A 20,515-nucleotide genomic window follows, 5' to 3' on the forward strand; every position below is an offset into this window, starting at 1 on the left:
ATTAACACAGGAAATAGCAACAATGTCCTAAAACTTCAGGCTGGCACAGACATTAATAAAATCCCAGGCAGGTTCTGTAAAAGCTTGGCTCAGCTTTTCTTCCACTTGTGTCACTCTGTTCTACTAACCCTCCCCTGTCCCTCCCATCTACATATGGGAAGGGTCCTGAGAAGAGGAGGAAAGCAGTTGTCCCATCTTGGGTGACCGTGATGTAAGTCGCCGGCCTTTCAAAAACTAAACTGGGCATTAGAGACATACGGCAGCCAATGAGAAGTGAGCATGCGGACAACGACCTGACCAATGAGTGAGGAGCTACCAGGTATATAAAGCATGGTTTGCAACCTTCAAAGTTGGGCAACCCCTACTTTGGTTTTGGTGAACAGGATCTGATCCCAAGGACTGTTACCGCTATTCTCTTGTGCAGGTATACTGGACGTCTCTTAAAACACTCTAATAAATCTGTCGTAAAAGCTGGAGAAAGGACCTCCAGAAATTTTATTTCCGGAAATGCCTGGAAAAACTGCTTTAGTTAGACTTGTCGTAGGCAAACATTTAGTGTCATACCGTAGGGTTTATGGAATTAAAAGATCTTTGTGTTTTTGGTTCTAGTGTGATTTCAATTTATAATTTGATTGCCAACTTTACAGCCTCACGATAGATGATTTTTTTCTGGGAATATGTTCAGATTAATGATATATCGTACAATACGTGCATGGTGGGCAGAGAAAGTTATATTTCCTGCATTAGGGACGGCGTGTCGAGTTCTGCAGAGGGAAAAAGAGAGTAACAGCTGTAGAATGAAGCTGCCAGTTGTTCTCAAAGTCAGGCTGGGAGGAGGAAACAAAGAGCAAATTCACAAGCAGATGTGTCAGTGACAGATACTGGTCTGGAAATCCTTTGGAGCAGGAAATGTTTGAAATTATTGAATTATTGAATTAATGTGCTATGTGAGGCTTTTGGCTTGTACACTACTGGCAATTCAAGTTTACCTGAGGAAGAAGGGTTCTTTAACAACAGCAAAAATTCTAGTGACTATTTTCATTATATATGCCCTAATGTGTTCTCATATGTTAGATTTCTACCATGGGAGCTTGTATGTGAAAGAATGGTAATTTAATTGTATATGACACACATTTAAGAAATGGTAGGTCTGCAGAAAATGTTCATATGAAAAATAGAACAAAAATATGTACATTTCATTTAGTAGCATAGGTGTCTTGCGTGGTATGTCTAAAATATGTCTACTTATGGACATAGTTACTGGAAATTAATTTTTACTATGCTCATAAATTTGTGTTTGCAAGTATAGTGAGTTTTGACAACTGCACGATATCCGAGTTTGCCTAATGGAGAGATACCTCTGTTACCAAGTGTAATTCAGTTTTTCATCAAGAATATTGTAATAACCCACTGAACAAGCATTGTCTGACTCAGGTCACACGCATGCTGGATTTTCACTTTAGCCAAAGTTGCTGTCTTAGGTGAGTGGCCATTAATCCCTTCTGTTTATTCTTTGACTGCATATTTCACTCTTGGTCACATCTGTACCTCTTCAGGAAGATTTGCACAAAAACATGATCTTGATTTTCTTCTACTGTAATTGATAAAAAGAACCCTGATCATTCAAATATTCTAGGAAGTGGCTGCACTAATGTGGGCTGCTAATAAAATGTAGCGGTTAAGGTAAAATCCAGCAAACAGGCCCTTCGCTGACTGACTTTGGGCACCGTGCCTTGTGCAATTACTGAAAACTGCAGCTTTTATATTAAAAAAGGCAACTGAATTTAACCAGAAACAAGTAACACAGCACTTTTAATATATATTCCATGAAAGCAACGTGGACATGTTGTGTGTTTTTTTTTTTTTTTTTTTTTTTTTTTTTTTTCTTTGTTATTATTCAGACAAGTACTAAGAATGAGACTTTTCGAAGCGGACAGAACGGAGCAATACACTTCTCATCGTGTCCAATAAGGGACTGAGATTGTATGAAGGGGGGTCGGGATGAGCTTAAAAATATCTTCTGCTGCTCAGAGCATGGAGTCTGTCTATTTATAGGCGAAACATGAGTTATTTTATGAAGGCAGTCAGTCGAGTGTAAGATAACAGGTTTTCCTTGACACATGACCTGTGGTATGTTGTGCAGGAGTAATTTAATCCTTTTAAGTGGTTTGCTTCATCAGCATTCAACCATTGTGAGGAGTGGTTATCGCCGCCGCCTAGCCAATCTAAATAAAATGAACTAAACGGCACCATCGGTTGTTTTTTCTCGCCATCCTTTTGTTCCTAATTGCCAAAAAGAAGGTGTGATGATCCGGTGAGGGTCAGGGTGGTCTGAAGGCTGTCGTGGAAGCATAGGGCACGAGGCAGGACACATCCCGGGTGGGATTCGTCTCAGTCTCAGGGCTGTCACACACATGCTCACACTACAGAAAATTTAGACGCATCTTAAATGCGTGTCTTTCGACCATGGGAGGAATCCCGGACAACTGTGGGGAAACACGGTATTTCTGCGCCGACAGGCCGGGATTTGAACCCACGAGGCAGCTGTGATGTACCTGCCGGCTATGCCGCCAAGGCATGATAAGAGCGTGTAAATAGAGACGCTGTCAGTTGAACTCAAATTCAACAAGTGACCTTTTTCACAATGGCACTGCAACAATATTTTTGACGTCGTGTATGACAGATGCATGGAGTAAAGTTGTGACTTGCTCAACTTGTAGCATGATTTTTATAATGTCTTCCCATTTTGTGAATCTTTTTTTTTTTTTTTGCAGACTCTTAGAAACGCAACCATGCCTTTTGGAAACACTCACAACAACTTCAAGCTGAACTATTCGTTGGATGATGAGTTCCCCGACCTTTCCCAGCACAACAACCACATGGCCAAGGCGTTGACTAAAGAAATATATGCCAAACTGAGGGACAAGCAGACTCCCACTGGTTACACTCTGGATGATGTCATTCAGACCGGAGTGGACAACCCAGGTGAGTCCGGCAATTACCGTAAGCGTCAACACATCGTCCACAAATATTTCGCTTTTTTCCAGTCAACTCCCAGCAATTGCCTGTTCATTTGGGAAATAACTGCATTTACAAGGCTTCATAATAATTATACTGAACTGAAGAATTCCTCAGCTCATCTCAAACCCTTCACACAGGCTCCCGCACAATTAATGACTTGACATGAAACACTTGTTAGATCTTGTTTAATGCAAGTTTGGTGAAATGTTTGGAATCACTTAGTGTTACTACTTATATGAGTATTATAAATGAAGGTGTGATTAACAAGCACTGACTCATCGTATTCGCTCTCTTTGCAGGTCACCCCTTCATCATGACCGTGGGCTGTGTTGCTGGCGATGAGGAGTCCTATGACGTTTTCAAGGACCTTTTAGATCCTGTCATTTCTGACCGTCATGGTGGCTACAAGGCCACAGACAAGCACAGGACTGACCTGAACCATGAGAACCTGAAGGTATGCCTTTTACATCACGTTTCAGAGATGTTTACATCAACAAGAGCTTGTTGTGCTTGTTGTATTGTGGGCTTTAGTCGCGGTCCTGTTGAGTGCATTAACTACACTTTGGACCACTGCGCCACCGCACCCCCACATTTATTACATTTACACTTATTTATTTAGCACTCCTTGGGGAGTGCGGTGACACAGCGGGTTTGACCGAGTCCTGCTCTCCGGTGGGTCTGGGGTTCGAGTCCCGCTTGGGGTGCCTTGTGATGGACTAGCGTCCTGTCCTGGGTGTGTCTCCCATGCAAACTCCACACACACACACTGAGCAGGGATCCAACCCACGTTCTCTTGCACCACTCGGGCGCTGTGAGACAGCAGCGCTACTCGCTGTGACACCGTGCGATGCCACACACAAGAAGACCATACAAATTCTGCATAGGCTGAGCTGGGTTTGAGCCCAACGTCCAAACCCACAGCACAGAAACTGTGGTGCAACAGCCCCGTCTGCTGTGCCACCATTTACAAATACGAACATTTTCAGGAAGAACCTTTCGATATTTTTTTTTTTTTTTTTTCTCTTTCTAAATGTGATTTTGAAAAATTACCAAAACTTTTACTGAACATTTTTTTTTTTAATGGATGTGTGCCGTGTCTGCGTGCAGGGCGGTGATGACCTTGACCCTAACTATGTTGTGAGCAGTCGCGTGCGTACCGGACGCAGCATCAAGGGATACTCCCTGCCCCCCCATAACAGCCGCGGTGAGCGCAGAGCCATTGAGAAGCTGTCTATCGAAGGTAAGTAGAAGTCAAACGAGCAACTTCAGCTGCGGTAAAGCAGGGATGGGATCTTTTCACGTGTCTCTGCGTCGCTCACAGCGCAGCTCACAGGTGGTCCTTTGGCTTCGGAAGAGTTGCAATGTGTTGAGACTTTACAGCACTTAATTTCAGGCCCGAGGAAGACCATTGATTTCGTAATTACGTTTATTCAATCGACTGCCAAAGCGCTTCAGTAGAACGAAAGAGTACCAAGATCGGGAATGAACATCAGCCCATTGCAAAACAAACTTTTTTTTTTTTTTTTTAAGCAAAAGCTTCGTTTGAGCACATGAGAAAGCCCTCATCTTTCGTTTCTGCTGCGTGCCATTTCCCGACAATTGTTCATTCCATCATTTTTTCATTCTTCCAGCTCTGAACAGCCTGGGCGGAGAGTTCAAGGGCAAATACTATCCCCTGAAGGACATGACTGACCAGGAGCAGGAGCAGCTGATTGCTGACCACTTCCTCTTTGACAAACCAGTCTCGCCCCTTCTTCTAGCCGCCGGCATGGCTCGCGACTGGCCTGATGCAAGAGGCATTTGGTAAGACTGATGGTGGCATGTTTGCCACTGCACCCACTATTGCACATCAATAGTAAGGCTTTTTATGTTTATTTTTTGGCATAAACGCTACCAAAATCATGTGAATTCCAGTTTTATTACCATACGTTTGATCGACATTTACTAACAATTTATTCATTTGGCGGACGCGTTTCCTCCAAAGCGACGTACATCTCGGAGAAAATACAATTTGCGCGTTACATTGGGAGAAAGAGACATAGTTGCAGACGTGTGATTAAGTAAACTTTTCTTTCTATTTTGTGCACCAATGTTCATCGCTTGAGAAGGTGCATAAAACTCAGAACAGACGAATCCTGATCACCTTCCTACAATTTTTTTTTTTTTATTTAAATAAAAAGGTACAGAAACATTTACATATAATACTGGAGTAGCGGCTGTGTAAAGGCTTATTTGGGCATGATCATAAAGTTACGGTGTATGAACATTTACACCATACATGAGCTTGAGAGATCACGGAATGAAGTGAATCCAGAAAAGGGGAATTTTCAGACGCTTCTTGAATGAGGCTAAGCCAAAAAAATATCCACATTAATGCTATTGCAAATTCTTCTTTTTATATTGCAGTCACGTTTCTGACTCACCCTTGTATTTTCATTTTTATTCTAGTTTTATAACATTAGTAAAATGTGACAACTTCTGTAGTTTCCATCATGTCAAAACCTGTTGACAGTTATTCATCCGATAACATAATTTATGATTCAGTTTTTTTTTTTTTTTTTTTTTTTTTTTAAACCAAGGCACAATGATGAGAAGACTTTCCTTGTCTGGGTGAATGAAGAGGATCATCTGCGTGTCATCTCCATGCAGCAGGGTGGCAACATGAGGGAAGTCTTCAGGCGATTCTGTCTTGGTCTGAAGAAGGTGTGAATCGTTACTTCTGATAATTGCTTTTATTCAAGACAGCTTTAAAGGGTAAAACGTGCTGAAGTGTAACAAGTGGTTCACGGCGCACAACGTGACATACACTCTGTTGTGAAAATTTATGCTGAAGTCCTTTCACAAGTATACAGTGACAGGGCCCCTATTTACATTACTTCATTTGGCAGATACTTTTCTCCAAAACAACACTACATAGTGTTCACTGAGTCATCGGCCCACACACCTTATTCCCCAAGGTGACTTACACTGCTAGATACACTACTTACAATGGGTCACTCATCCATACATCAGTGAAACACACTCTTGTCACTCACACACTATGGGGGAACCTGAATAGCATGTCTTTAGATTGTGGGAGGAAACCAGAGCACCTGGAGGAAACCCACACAGACACAGGGAGAATATGCAAACTTCATACAGAGTGGGGATCGAACCCACGTCCTCTTCCACCACCCCGGTGCTAGACAGCAGCACTATTCACTGTGCCACCGCAAACAAGAATTACAACTTCAGCACTTAAAACTGATCATACACAATTTTTTTCTACATTTATATTCAACACTTTTTTTTTCACGTTTAAAGTGACGTGATACGTATAATCCAGTTTTGCAAATGAGGGAAATCATTGAAATGCAGGATTATACAGTAGCTGCTCATGCGTTTCCTCTCGCTATATCTGTCAGATTGAGGAGATCTTCAAGAAACACAACCACGGTTTCATGTGGAACGAGCATCTTGGCTTCATTCTGACTTGCCCCTCCAATTTGGGCACTGGCCTCCGTGGCGGTGTGCACGTCAAGCTGCCCAAGCTGAGCACCCATCCCAAGTTCGAGGAGATTCTCACCAGGCTGCGTCTGCAGAAGCGCGGCACAGGTACATTTTCCTGTCCTTTAAATTTTTGCTTAGGAAAGAATTTGAACTTTCTCACACTTTTTTTCCCCTCTTATACCTCATTCACAAGAGGGCAAGTGAAAAGGCATTAGAGAATTCAGGTAGTGAACAGATCTCCTTGTGCTGTTTTCACCAGGTGGTGTGGACACTGCATCAGTGGGTGGTGTTTTTGACATCTCCAATGCTGACCGTCTGGGCTCCTCCGAAGTGGAGCAGGTCCAGCTGGTGGTTGATGGTGTGAAGCTCATGGTTGAAATGGAGAAAAAGCTGGAAAAGGGAGAGGCCATTGATAGCATGATTCCTTCTCAGAAGTAAAGGGAGCTACACCTTTTCTATATTTCAAATTAACTGAACTATCAAGCATGTTGACAAAACCAAAGTAATCTTTATAGAGACTCTTAATTCTGCTCCCTTGTTTCCCCCTTTTGGTTCTTTTCCCTTTTTCCATTGTTATTTTTCTGTTTCTTGTATAGTTGGTAACATCCTGGGATCAAAAGTCAGGCACACCTGACATTATGAAATCACCTTAATTTGAATTTCTCTTTTGGTTGTACAAAGTAATCAAATTAAATAAAATTGGCCCCATTAAAAATTAATCAGTGTGTAACATTCTTGTGGTCAGTAAGTCAATAGTCAATGACTACCTTTAAAATACAAGACAAAAAGGTGAAAAAAGTCATAACAGTAACCACTACGTCACAGTCAATAACAGCTAATGCAAATGTCCCCGTGCCACTCGGAGTAGCTTCTGTGTAAATATCAGAAGAAATTAAAACAAATTCAAAATGTGGCACCAGAATAATTCACCTCATTTCCACAGTGCTTACAGTTTGTCTCTTGAGTTTGAATATTGGTGATCAATAACAGGATGAAGAATGGTGCATGCATTTATTAAACAGCATACACTGAGCCCCAGTCGTACTTTGCCATTATAATAAAACATTAATGAAGTCATACGTGACAAAGAAACAGTTAAAAATTGGCAGCAAAGCTTTGAACTTTCCTAGCAGAAATTAAAGTACAACCCAAACGTAGCCAAACTCGGGATGTCGTATTAAACTGAGAGAAGACAGCTGTCAGCAAAGAGGCCAAGAGTACAGCTGCAATACTGCCAAAGCCACAGAGCTATGAAAAGTGAAACCCTGTCAGTGATCAAGTGTCTTTTTAGCAATGCATCTGTCTGTTTCAGGAGGACAACTAGAAAGAAGCCCCTAAATTACTTTTAATTCTTGGGTTAAAAAAAAAAATTAAAAAAATTAAGCCCCTTGAATGTGGTGCATTCACTGACAGTGAAAATCAACTCTAGTCATAGGTGCTTTCCAACCAAAATCGAGGTAACATCTAATATTTGTATAAACTTGGCTAAGTAACTGTGTAGGGTCACTGAAACATCTGAGCTGCATTAATATTAAAATCAACCCTACAACAACCTACTGGGAGTCTGTTAAAGACCCAATGATGTTCTATTAGCTTTATGAAACTGTGCAAACTGATAACTGACATCACTAAAAATGGATTCAGAAATAAAACATGGTTTTACATCATTTATCCATAAGAAATTCTAAGAACCACTGCACTGTTAAAGCAAATGTAAAAAACTTCAGAGGTCTCAAGTAAATTTCTTTGAAATTTATTCCTACTGACACTTGAAGACATTCAAACATGGCTGATCAAAATTAATGAAAGCAGTACTTTACTTGAATTTCAAATAAGAAAAAAGTGACAAATTATGTTAAATAAGTCTATAATACAGCATTAAAGCGTATTGGGTTAAAGAGTCCACCCCTAATTTAAAGAACTGAAATTGGACAACATTTCTGTATCAATTCATCAAATGATCTGCCATTACACAATTTTGAAAATGAGCAGGTGGCCAAAAGAGAAGAAAAGACAAAAACACATTCGTCTTGTTACAGATTCGTTCAGAGATTTTCCTCAAACCTCCAAACTTCTTCCTGGAATTTGGTCACTTGGATGGACAGAAGGGACAGGAGTTGTTCTTGCTGGACTGCAGCCACAAGCTGATACACTGGAAAAAAAAAAAAAAGTAATGGCAGAAATGCAAATTATGATTTAATGTCAAATTACCTGTGGCGCGTGGGAATTTCCTGCAGCTACTTCTTGTAACATCAGGGGAAACCCCACTGCTCACCTAAATGATTATTTGTATTTCTGGGTACTTTCAGCAAAACTCTACTTTTTTTTTCCTGGAACTTTCTGTCCAAAAGATTGTTTGGCAAATCCCCCAGTTTCTGTTTTAATGGAAAATTGCGTAGTGACATTCCATTACATGACAGTGTTGGAGGTGTCACAAGATTCCACCAAGTATTCCAGCAAAAGATAGAGTCCGGTTTTTTTTTTAAAACTTTCAGAATGAATGGCATAATTCATCTGTCAAATAAGTCAGCCTTTTTAAACATGCTCTTCTAAACACATTACAAGGTTCTCAATATATTTTCTTAAATTACGGAAAACCAAACTACCAACCAACCAACCGTCAACCACAAGCTTGTCTCGAATGGGGTCGCGGCGAGCCGGAGCCTAACCCAGCATCGCAGGGCGCAAGGCCGAACGGGGACATGGGGGACACTCAGGACGGGATGCCAGTCCGTCACAAGGCACCTCAAAGCAGGGCTCAAACCCGACCCGCCACACAGTGGGAACCGGCCAAACGCACTGTGCCACCATGACCCCCCAAAACCAAACTAGATCTTTATAAATAAACTTAAAAGAAAAAAGTTTGTAGTATATAAACAACACTGTATACACCTTAGAATTAACTGAAGACATGACTAAGGTCAGGGGGCGCAGTGGCTTAGGCTTGGCCCTCGTCCTGCTCTCCGGTGGGTCTCGGGTTCGTGTCCCGCTTAGGGTGCCTTGCGATGGACTGGCGTTCCGTCCTGGGTGTGTCCCCTCCAGCCTCATGCCCTGTGTTGCCGGGTTAGGCCCCGGCTCCCCGCGATCCCGTATAGGACAAGCGGTTCAGACGATGCGATGTGATGACTAAGGTCACTGAACTTAAATGCCACACGAAAAGGACATTCAGCATTAATCTTTGGAAAAATTTAGCTCATCTGTGGACAGAGATAGAGAGAAATACAAATTTAATACTGCCTACACCAATACTTCCCATGACGTACATCATTTCATACATAACCTATGAATGTAGCGTTCCACTGTTTTCTTGTTTTAAACTCGGCACATACTCCCTCAAAGCTGTAGGAGGCAGGCCTTTGACGCATACAGGAATGTGGCACACTTTAATAATGAATACGCCCTGTTCCGAACACCAGGGAATTCCTATATTCTAGAAAATACTTTGTTCAGCATCCAAGAATGTGCATGGTTTCCATCAACCACTTTTCGTTCACCGAGACTTGCCACAAACAGAAAATGCAAATAAAATTAACTGAAGATTGTAATTTTAACAGAAAAAAGTTCAAAATGTGTGAGTGAGTCATGACAACAACACAAGCATAAAGGAAGTTCCCATACTTTTAGAATTGGAAATTCAATTTACCTAGAACAGCTTGTCATTAACATGTATAAAAAAAAAATAAAAAAAAACCATGCCAGGAAAATATAAGAACATTGTTTCAATCAAATGTAATTAGTAGCTAAAATCCACGTGACACTTTTACTCTGGTAGAACGCAGCATCAAGAGAGCTCCTTGTGAAAGCAACAGCTACCCAAGTTGCTGTTAATGTGTCGGACCAGTAATACCGTAGTACCACTGGTGTTCCTACCTCCTTGTGCACGATGTGGGAGCAGCTCATATTGTGCTGGGTTCCAGCCTCCACCTGGTTCTGGCACATCAGGCACAATTTGCGACTGTTGGAAGTCACGTTCTGGAGCAGAAAGACAGACCTTCTTAAACACGTGTCAGAAACACGTGAAAGCAAGACACCGCGCCATCAGGACACACCAACAACAGTCAGTCACAAAACAGTATAAACTCCGCGCAGGATATCATACCTGTGAGGTCCTAATGTCAAAGACATGGGCTGCAGCAGATCCTTGTGTAGGACGCGTGGGCCGCTGGGCATGCTGAAGAGGCCCAATTGGACCTAAAGCCTGAGAATAAGCGAGACGAGAAACACCGCTAATTCCGATTCCCTTTCTTGCTCAGGTTACTTCAGCTTAACCAAAACAAACCTCTGGGCTCAAAAACAAATGTGGTTTTGTTGACTCTTATAACAACTGTAATAACTTCCAGGTGTAGGCAGCTGTGAGAACTTATCTCCTTGCTATCTGGGAGTGGTGGTACTATTGCTCTGTAGTGAATGCACATGCATATGCAGAGGTGTGCACGCGTGTGTGTGTGTTTCTCACCGGTTTCTCTGTCTGGGCCAGTCTCTGTGCTACCTGCTGGGTGAGATCCTCAATGGAGAGGCCTGCCATGGTGCCCCGAGCTGATTTGATTTGCTGTAACGCAGACATGAGCTGGTTCCTAAAGAGAGAGGAGTGCCCTGTAAGCGTGCAGGACTTATGCAAAAGTAACCTGAACCGCTACCATGAAAGGAAACATGTATACAGATAGAAACACCTTTTATTTCAAAGAATAGACTCCAGACTGAAACCTTAACCATGTTTTTTTCCCCCGTTTAAATTAAAATTCAAATATGATTGGCTTGAGTAAATTGAGGCACACATATCAATCTTCGCCTTTATACTATAAGGACAGGATAGGCAGTACCTGCTGCAATGTGGGAATCGGGCCCCCAGCTTCTCCAACAGTTTGTCGAGTAAACCGGCAGGCTGTGCAGTGTCGGCGGGAGCCGAAGCAGGCTGTGCAACGGGAGCAGGCTTGGCAGGGGACAGGGGTCTTGAAGGGGTGTTTAATTTGTTTAAAAGGGTGGTGTGAGGGACTGTTGAGGCTACAGGCTGATGGGCCGGAGTTCCAGATTTGGAGTTTGATCTAGCGTGACTGGAATTGGTGGCGGCTGATGGGAAATGAGGCTGAAGTACAATCGCAGGGGAAGGAATGAAGACGGGAGGCATGTGCATTGGTGCAAATGAAGCAGGAAGGCCCATCTGAAATTCAAGCTAGAAGAGAATGAATTGTTCTTCATGAACCGTCAGTCACAGGGAAAGGCAACAGTTACCTAACAATGTCACTGCAATTTATAGCCGGTGTAAACTAACAGACAGGTCTATAAGTGATATTTTCAGATACAATAATTATGAAACAACTTTTCATGATGGGAAACCCTAGACACATTTTTTTTTTTTTTTTTTTTTTTTTAAAACTGTGCTTCCTTTTTAAAGGCATGGCCTTATCTCTGATACAATGGATATTCTGCAAACCCACTGCTCAAAAAAGAAACTGACAAAAATGATCCAGAGTCATTCAACCTGTATGCAAAGATGTGCGAACATATTGAGACAGGCTTACTAACCGAGGGGATGTGGGGAAGAGAGGGCAGCGTGACAGGGACAAGGCTGTCCAGCTGCTCACCTTGGCGGAGGAACTGCAGCTGCTCATTGAAACTGCGCTGAGAAAGGAAAAAAGGCAAAGGCACGATGCTTAGAAACACAGATGGAGGCAGTGACCACTTACAAAGTTTCCCGCTCCACTTTCCTCCACCTTACCTGCAAGTTCCCCAGGCTGCTGCGGGCAGCTGCTACTTTTTTTTCCCATTCCAGCCTGCGCTGCATGTTCTGGTGGGAGGCGTCTGACCTGTTAAAGGCAAATGCCAGAAAAAGTAGAAGGAAACAATTTAAATACATTTATATCATTCTGGTATAGTAAAGCTAGCAAAACATTAAAGGCCTGTATTTTCCTTATATATATATATATATATATATATATATATATATATATATATATATATAGGTATAAATCTAAAACTTCCTTTATTTCTTCCCCCCATTCTCTTAATCTTGTCTGCTTAGTTCTTTGCATAAATCGATAATCAGCAGTGACTCGATCTAAAAACCAATTTGAAAAGTGAAAATTACAAAGATGCTATACAGAAGAAGGCAGCCAATATTCTTTTCACAGGTCTATGTAGTGAACCTTTAGTATTTGGAGCAGGGATCTCATGAGGGCCAAATCATGTAAATGATGGAGGGCCAAACCTCTCTTAAATAAAAAAAAAAAAAAAAATAATAATTTCTCAGACCTCAACACTTATATGTGAACACGAAAAACAACACTAAATATAATACTGTGTATTAAAAGGTGTTTATTACCATTAATACTGACATTTGAATTAATATGAATTACATTCACAAAATCCATGCAAAAAAAGAAAAAAAAAATGTACTGAGGGATGCCCTTTAAGTGTGTAGCAATGGGATGGACTGTCTTGCTCTTGATACGTTTTTCCGTTACATTTTTTATAATCAAATTTGTTAGATTTCATTTTAAGAGAACAGAAGACATCCACAGGAACACAGGGTCGTTTTGTTATGCAATCTTACTTTACCCTATTTTTTTTTTCCTTCTAATCTATGTTTATGTAAGGTGCACAACTACCAACCAGTGCTCTATTTGTCTTCTAATGACTAAAACTGAACTTACTTAGCAAGAGCTGTAAAGTTATGGTTTATACCATGTAGACCAACACCCCCAGACACTTCTGCAGAGGGGGCAGCACTCCAAATGTCCATTTTAATGCCAGTCATATGCGAAAACCTTGATTCGCACATATACATCAAAGCAAGCAGAACTACCTTACAGTATTTATAAATCGATATTTCTCAGTCCGGTCATTACTAAAGTGTCTATTTTCACCGTCGACTTTTCTCTTCAAGAGAAGGAGATACCTAGAATAGTGCGGAACCTTGAGACTTTGTCAAGCTTCGGAGGGCGGGTGTCAGAAGCAACCAACCAGGATTGGACAACAAGGGCTGGGGCAAAGAAGAAGAGCAGTTCCCTATTTGAAGAATTTGGAGTCGTTACATTTCTGGCCAGAAACAGCTTTTTTTGCAGAGAAAAATGCATTTCATTTTTAATATTCAAAATCAGAAAAAGAGAGTCGGATAAAAATTATTCTGGGGACAGCTGGTAGCGTAGTGGTTAGAGTTGCTGCCTCTGGATCCAAAGGTCGTAGGTTCGATCCCCACCTCTGCCTGTAGTACCTTTGAGTAAGGTACCTATGCTAAATTGGTCCAGTAGCCTTACCCAGCTGTAAAAATGAGTAAATCTTTGTAAAAGATTGTAACTAATAATTATAATCATAACACTAAGTCACTTTGGAGAAAAGCATCAGCTAAATGAACAAATGTAAATATAATCAGAGACTGGACTTGGGCCTTGGACTGCCAATTGAAGGGGCCTGTTTTACAGTGATAACATCCAAACCAAACACAAAGATGAATCGAACAGAACCGAGAGAGACACGCGAAAGAAGGAGCTGACGGGCAGCGACAGGCACCATACCTCCGGAGCATATCGAGGTATCGCTGGGCACTTGCTAGCCACTCCTCCACTTGAGAGATACTTGCTTCACGCTGCATCTCCACAGCAGATATCTAAACAAAAAAAAAAAAAAAAAAAACCATCAGTTCACATTCCACACATAAGTAGCTCACTTAAAATTGGCTAAAATATAATTAGAATGCTTTGGTATACTCTACAAAGAATGTACAATTGATCAAGGTAATAGATCACAGCAGTTTCTTCAAATATGGTTTCTATGTTTCTGAAATACTGTAGGTGCACATCCCCATGTGCTGAAACACACACTTGAACATGCAGGACTTTCATATTAATATTAACAGACCTATAGAAAAACTTAAAATCTATTAAGCATTTCCCCCTCAATATTCTCATGATTTTTTCCCCGACTCTTGATTTAACCCAGGAGATCGCCGCCCTGCTTTGAGTGACCTCCTGTCCTGAGCTGTTCACGGGACAAACCGCACAACACAAAAATCATGCAGAACTGAATGCAGTAGCTCATGACTACAATTTTTCAGTCTTTTGGAGGAACACCCTTTTCAGTGAAGACATTGTAAAACTCTGCCATGTACATTTGTGTCAAGAAAACATGAGCAAACAATTAACGGATATTAAATTCCAACGTGATTCACTAACACAATGAAATAACTTGTCCCATATTTAGCGTAATCCCTCAGTAACAAACCATGAAGTCATTTTTTTTATTGCATTTTACAAGGTAAAAAAAGACATCTTAAATTCTTAATATTTATTGAAGAGTACAAATTACAGTAAGTCCTCAGGCAATGCTTTTAGTTAAGTTTTTAAACCTGCCGTTAATTCAATGAACCACTGAGTCAGGCCAGTTTACAAGCAGGCAAGCAGACAGAGCCCTTACCTCATCCTTTAGAGCGGCTTGGCTGGCCTCCTCATACCCTTTTTGCAGTCGATTCATCTCCTTGTGCAAATCGGCAATCTCGCGCTGTAACGTGTCGCTGTGCAGAAAAACACACTTTCGAACGTGACGTTTCGACGTGGTGGGAACGTCCAAGGCAAAGGCTTGCGTGCGGAGTCTTACCTTTCCTCAGTCTGCTCTTTTACTAGTGATGCCAGTTTTTTGTCTGCATCCTCCAGCTCCACAGATAGTCTGACACGAGGACAGAGAAATCGGTTCAGATGGTCTTATCACGCATGTTAACACACCTTTAACTCCATCGCTCTTTGCACTCTCTCTTCCATATCGTCCACCTTACTTTTACCCTGATCTCTTATGGATGCACTCATTTGTCCCTGTTCTTCTCATGGTGACCCCCAGTCCCGTCACACCCCATCACCTGTTTGCGTCCTCCTTTAGCCGGTCCCGTTCTTCAGACAGCTCTGCCTTCTTGGCACTGAAGTTCTTGCGTGTGGTCTTGTAGCAATTCAATTTGAGCTTCACTTGTAGGGACTCCATCTTGTCAATCAGCGCCTGTGCAAAACGAAATTCGCTACTCAAGACGGATTCTGCAAGCTGATGTAATCCTAAAAACAAATTACAAGTAATAACAGGCTAATAAATCTGTAGCATTACCATTGCCTGGATTACTTTATATTTTTTAACTAAAGCAAATTACTAATCTGCTCCTTACAGTTGAGTGTAAGGGAAGGACACTTAAACTGGCCCCTTTCAAATGATAAGTTTCTGTCCTTAACCACAAGCAACTATGTTCAAATGACACCAATTTAATGAGACCTTTTCATTCAATCATAAGACCCTTTCTCTAATTTGTGAATATGCAATGTATAAACCCAACAATAATCGACCAACTACCCAGATTAGTCACTCTGTTAAATTAGTCAGCTATGTCTCTTTCTCTTAATGTAATGCATAAATTGTACTTTTGCCGAGATGTACGTCACTTTGGACCAAAGCGCCTGCTAAATGAATTAATGTAAATGTAAATTTCCACACAGGCTGATGGTGAGCTTATAAAACTAGCAATGGTTCATATGTGCTGCTCTAAGAGAACACTTCCTCTGGGCAGCAATTCAAATTATCTGACATTTCTTTGAAATGTTGTTTGGACCACTGTATGAGATATTTAATGTCTCCCGATTGCTGACCTGCTGCTGCCGTATGGCATCTTCCCTCTTGAGCTCCAGGAGCTTCATTTGGCTTTCATCTTTCACTTGCTCCACCTCCTGCTCTTTGTGTAAAGCCTCATACCTCAGGCTCAGCTGTGCACTGTAATCGCCCACTGACTTCTGCAAACATAAGAAGAGACTGAAGGTGACAAACAAATGCAAGAAGGGATACAAAATACCCATGCATTATGGTTTATCACAAAGTACGACGCAACATTTCATTCCGTTTTTTGCAATTCCTTCTCTGAGATTTGTTTGCCTTCCAAGTGACTTTCTGAAAATGTGGTCGTGACTAAGAATTTCATTCACTGTACATTTATTCAGCTGATGCTTTTCTCCAAAGCAATTTACAATGTTAATCTACATACAGTTAGTTACCCTTTTGTACAGCAGGGTAATTTTACAGGAGCAATTTTAGGGCAAATATCTTGTTCAAGGGTACTACAGTCGGAGAGGAGATTCGAACACGTGACCTTCAGGGTCAAGGGTGGCAGCTCTAACCACTACGCTACTAGCTGCCCGTAGAGCTATACAGCTATAAAAGGAGAGAAAAAGCACGTATATCTCACGATTTTAATCATACAAAAAACTACAAAGCAGCTGTGTTTCATAGGCGACGTTAATTTATACAAGAGCTTCAAATCAGGTTTTCCGCCTCTCTATGACATACAGACTGCATATTGTCCGTAGCACAGCAATCTACTCTGCAAAAAATAAGCGAAAGCGATGTCACAGATCATTTCAGTCATCTTTGAAGCACTGCACCAAGACATCCCAAATGAAAAGAACCACTGCGTGACCACGGAGATAACAAGCTCTCATGCTCTGACGTTGGGACAGCACTGTGGAGGTTGTTTCCCACCTGAGAGTACAAAACTACATGCAGTGTGTAAACACGTGAACTCGGTGCGCATGGTACCATCAATGACTCCCAGTTCTCCTCAGTGTTGACTGCCGTCTCTAATGTCCATGGCTCTGTCTGTTGGGGGAGACAGACAAGCGCGTCAGCTACGATCACACAGACCCACAGAGTAGAACCGAGCTAGGAGTTCAGCTGTCTTATAGCAAAGCGCAGTTATGCATCATAACGTACTTAACCAATAACATATAAAAAATGCAAAGAGCATTCATAATACACATTTACTTTTCCAACCATACACAGCAACACCTTGTCCACTTCCTTTAACTCAAGTCAGTTTACAGATCCATACCTCAACTTGTTTGTCCTCTTGTTTCTCTGTTTTGGTACCCTGCCCAGGAAGCCCCATGCCGTACAGCTGGTCTCCCGTGTCTCCAAATGGAGCCACCCAGCAGCTGGCCTCCTCCAGGGACCAGGACCTACAGGATGTAGATGCACAGGGGTCAGTTAAGTTAGGCACGCAATACATTTTCTTTCCCAACAAGTTTCATTGTAAGGAAGTAAATGCACAGGTAACCAATTCTCTCGATTCTCAGATAGAGTTGCAGCAAAGAGTGCCAGTCCCCCCCCCCAAAAAAAAAAAAAAAACACATCATCATAAGTAAGGCAAATTAATTCCAGGACTTCAGGATGGCATGACAGCACAGCAAGTAGCAATGCTGCCGCACGGTGCCTTATAAGTTATAAGTGGTGCAAGAGGATGCGAGTTCGATCCCTGCTCAGTCTGTGTGGGAACTGCACGAGTTCCCTGTGTGTGGGTGCTCTGGTTTCCTCCCACAATCTAAAGACATGCTGTTCAGGTTCCCCCATAGTGTGTGAATGACACAGAGTGTGTTCCACTGATGTATGGATGAGTGACCCATTGTAAGTAATGTATCTAGCAGCGTAAGTCACCTTGGTGAATAAGATGTGTGGGCTGATAACACTAGATAGAGTTCATTGGAAGTTGCTTGGGAGAAAAAGCTAAAATGAAGTAACGCAATCACAGTAATTTTACGAATCGCTTTTCAGACTACTGGGGTAAGGTGGTTTCCTCCACTTTCCACTGAGAGCCACAAAAAGGTGTTTCAGGTGAACCAGGAGTGTAAGGAATGAGGGTAGTAGGACTACCTGTTCACTTTTCAACCTAAATACCAGCTTCTAAATACTCAGAAATGCCATGTTCTGAACCCTCAGGTCTGGATTAGTCACACGAGGCCTTTAAAAGTCAAAGCACAACCACAGAGGAATTTGTAAAACAGGACAGAGCCGACACAGAAGAGGCAGGAGTAGCGCTCCTGTCTCACAACACCTGGGTGGTGCGAGAGAACATGGGTTCGATCCCCGCTCAGTCTGTGTGGAGTTTGCATGTTCTCCCCGTATCTGTGTGGGTTTCCTCCGGGTGCTCTGGTTTCCTCCCACACTCCAAAGACATGCTGTTCAGGTTCCCCATACTATAGTGTGTGAGTGACAGAGAGAGAGTGTGTTCCACTGAAGCATGGATCAGTGACCCATTAGTTGTGTATCTAGCAGTGTAAGTCACCTTGGTGAACGTGTGCAGTAACATAGTATCCATTATTATAAGTCGCTTTGGAAAAAAGCATCTGCTAAGTGAATAAATGTAAATCTAAGGCACCAGTGCGAGAGAGAGAGAGAGGTGTTTGCAGGCCTTATTACATGAGCTGGTTGGACATCTCCTCCTCCACACTCCAGCGAGGGGTGTCCTCCTCGGGAAGGGCTGCGCCGTCCATCACCACCTGCGAAGGACATGATGATGATGATGATGGACACACTGAGAAGGCAAATCTCCAACGTGACCAATTTTAATTAGAACTGGCGCTTCCGCAACGCCGCCGGCATCCATACACGTGCGCCGGGCCGCGGCTAAGCAAAGGTCGGCGCCAAACTTATTCTCGGGAAGATCTGTGTGTTTGTGCGGCGCCGTGTGACGCAACGACGTCCCGAGCGCGTGTCGCGAGGCGCCCCTGCTAACCGCAACTAGCGACGCCAGCTAATCGGAGCTACACAATACTAGTAGCCCACTGCGTGCAGTCGTTCTTAAAAAGTTCCACACTAACCTCTTTCTTGCGTACGTTTAAAACTATTCATCAGACGCGCACCTGTGTGTTTAAGAAGTCAGGCCTTGAAACATAGTTACGCTTCAAAAACAAAGCACAACACCAACCCTTTGTTCGTGTTCACGGCTGCTGGTTAGTTCACGTCACGAGCGTTGTGAGCAGCTTTATCACTTTTTCCCTCGCCTATTGAAAACATTTATTTTTTTTCGAAATGCAACGTGGGGAAAAAAAGAGGCGCTTCCATATTTGTTAAATATTTTACCAAGCCAGTTATACGAACGAGAAGCACGTACACTTTCAGTTTGAATTGCTCCGACATTAAAGCAGATTTTCTACTTCCGGTGTAACGCAATTCCGCATTTCAAAATAAAAGCTCGTCTTTTTGGCGTAATACGCATTTATTTGTTCGTAGAAATATATGGGTAGTATTTACAAAATTTATCCGTCGTTACCCAGAATAGTCAGCAATAAATAAATAAATGTGGTCACTTTAGCACTATAGATATTAAATTTAAAGTACTCAAACACTTTTCAGTCTTAGTGAAGTCAAGATAGTGCTTAAGGAAAGATATGCTGAAAAAATATTCTGTTAAATAAAATATATTGTGAGTCATCCCACACCGGGTCTTTGTGACACATATGATATGTAAGGAATATTTACAGCTTCTACTGTTGTTGCTGGAGAATCGCAGTGAAACAGTTTATGTGTCCAGGCCAGGGCTGCATCGCCACTTGATCCTTTTATTAATTAAGTACACATAAAATAGGAACATTTCATTCCAGTCATTTTTGGTGTACTTCCTTCTATTTGGTCACTTTGAATGCAAATCCAGCAGAATAACGTGTTTAAAATGTTTGAGTATTGTTGTGAAGAGCAAGTATTTTACACCACTTTGCCAGGTGAGGGAACCGCTGTACTGGCACATTAGTCCAGTGATTGATTGCAGTGATTTATTTCCCAGTTTTCTTCACTAATGGCTTTGACCTTGTTCTTTCAGATATTCTCTCAGACCAGCCTCTCAAAGTAATATTGAAAAAAAAATGACTTCTCAAAAACCTTTTTGATATCCAGTTTTTAATTTTTGATTATAATCACATTACCAGGGTTGTGATTATGGAAGTCCTTTTACTAGCTTCTTCAACGCCCCTGGCTTTGCATTTTTGAAACCATCAGGAAGCATTGCTACTAAAGTAAAAAGCTTTGGGTGTGTGTGGTACAGAATCGAAAAAGTGATTATCAGTTGCATGCTTGCACGAGTGTTTGTCACACTCGTAAATGCATTATCCAAAGTCAGTTCAGATACAAATATTAGCTCATTATGGATGTGATGCATTGCATCAATTTCCTCCAAACAGGTAATCAGCTGTAAGTCTCTTAGCATATAAAGTTAATA

General features: G+C 41.9%; 2 protein-coding genes across 3 annotated transcripts; one reads left to right on the plus strand and one right to left on the minus strand.

Annotated features, from left to right (window-relative positions):
• The first annotated feature begins 330 nt into the window (after positions 1 to 330).
• On the plus strand, positions 331 to 7,229 carry ckma (creatine kinase, muscle a). The gene is made up of 8 exons (XM_018751823.1): positions 331 to 424; positions 2,775 to 2,985; positions 3,321 to 3,475; positions 4,129 to 4,261; positions 4,653 to 4,824; positions 5,601 to 5,724; positions 6,426 to 6,615; positions 6,770 to 7,229. Exons 2-8 carry the CDS (start codon positions 2,793 to 2,795, stop codon positions 6,946 to 6,948), a joined length of 1,146 nt encoding a protein of 381 aa, XP_018607339.1. The 5' UTR covers positions 331 to 424; positions 2,775 to 2,792; the 3' UTR covers positions 6,949 to 7,229.
• rnf214 (ring finger protein 214) lies at positions 7,073 to 19,464 on the minus strand. 2 transcript variants are annotated; one of them, XM_029250759.1, is made up of 16 exons: positions 19,415 to 19,464; positions 18,721 to 18,800; positions 17,357 to 17,483; positions 17,065 to 17,124; positions 16,125 to 16,265; positions 15,356 to 15,489; positions 15,100 to 15,168; positions 14,920 to 15,016; positions 14,022 to 14,113; positions 12,227 to 12,314; positions 12,034 to 12,129; positions 11,331 to 11,680; positions 10,967 to 11,084; positions 10,610 to 10,708; positions 10,381 to 10,482; positions 7,073 to 8,662 (listed from the first exon to the last, which is right to left on the minus strand). In XM_029250759.1, exons 2-16 carry the CDS (start codon positions 18,792 to 18,794, stop codon positions 8,600 to 8,602), a joined length of 1,710 nt encoding a protein of 569 aa, XP_029106592.1. In that variant the 5' UTR covers positions 18,795 to 18,800; positions 19,415 to 19,464; the 3' UTR covers positions 7,073 to 8,599. The 2 variants fall into 2 exon arrangements, with proteins under 2 accessions (XP_029106592.1, XP_029106593.1); XM_029250760.1 differs by lacking the exon at positions 19,415 to 19,464 and adding an exon at positions 19,122 to 19,377.
• Between the last annotated feature and the right edge of the window lie 1,051 nt (positions 19,465 to 20,515).

This window comes from Scleropages formosus, chromosome 4 (genome assembly GCF_900964775.1).
Source record: "Scleropages formosus chromosome 4, fSclFor1.1, whole genome shotgun sequence".
NCBI lineage: Eukaryota > Metazoa > Chordata > Actinopteri > Osteoglossiformes > Osteoglossidae > Scleropages > Scleropages formosus.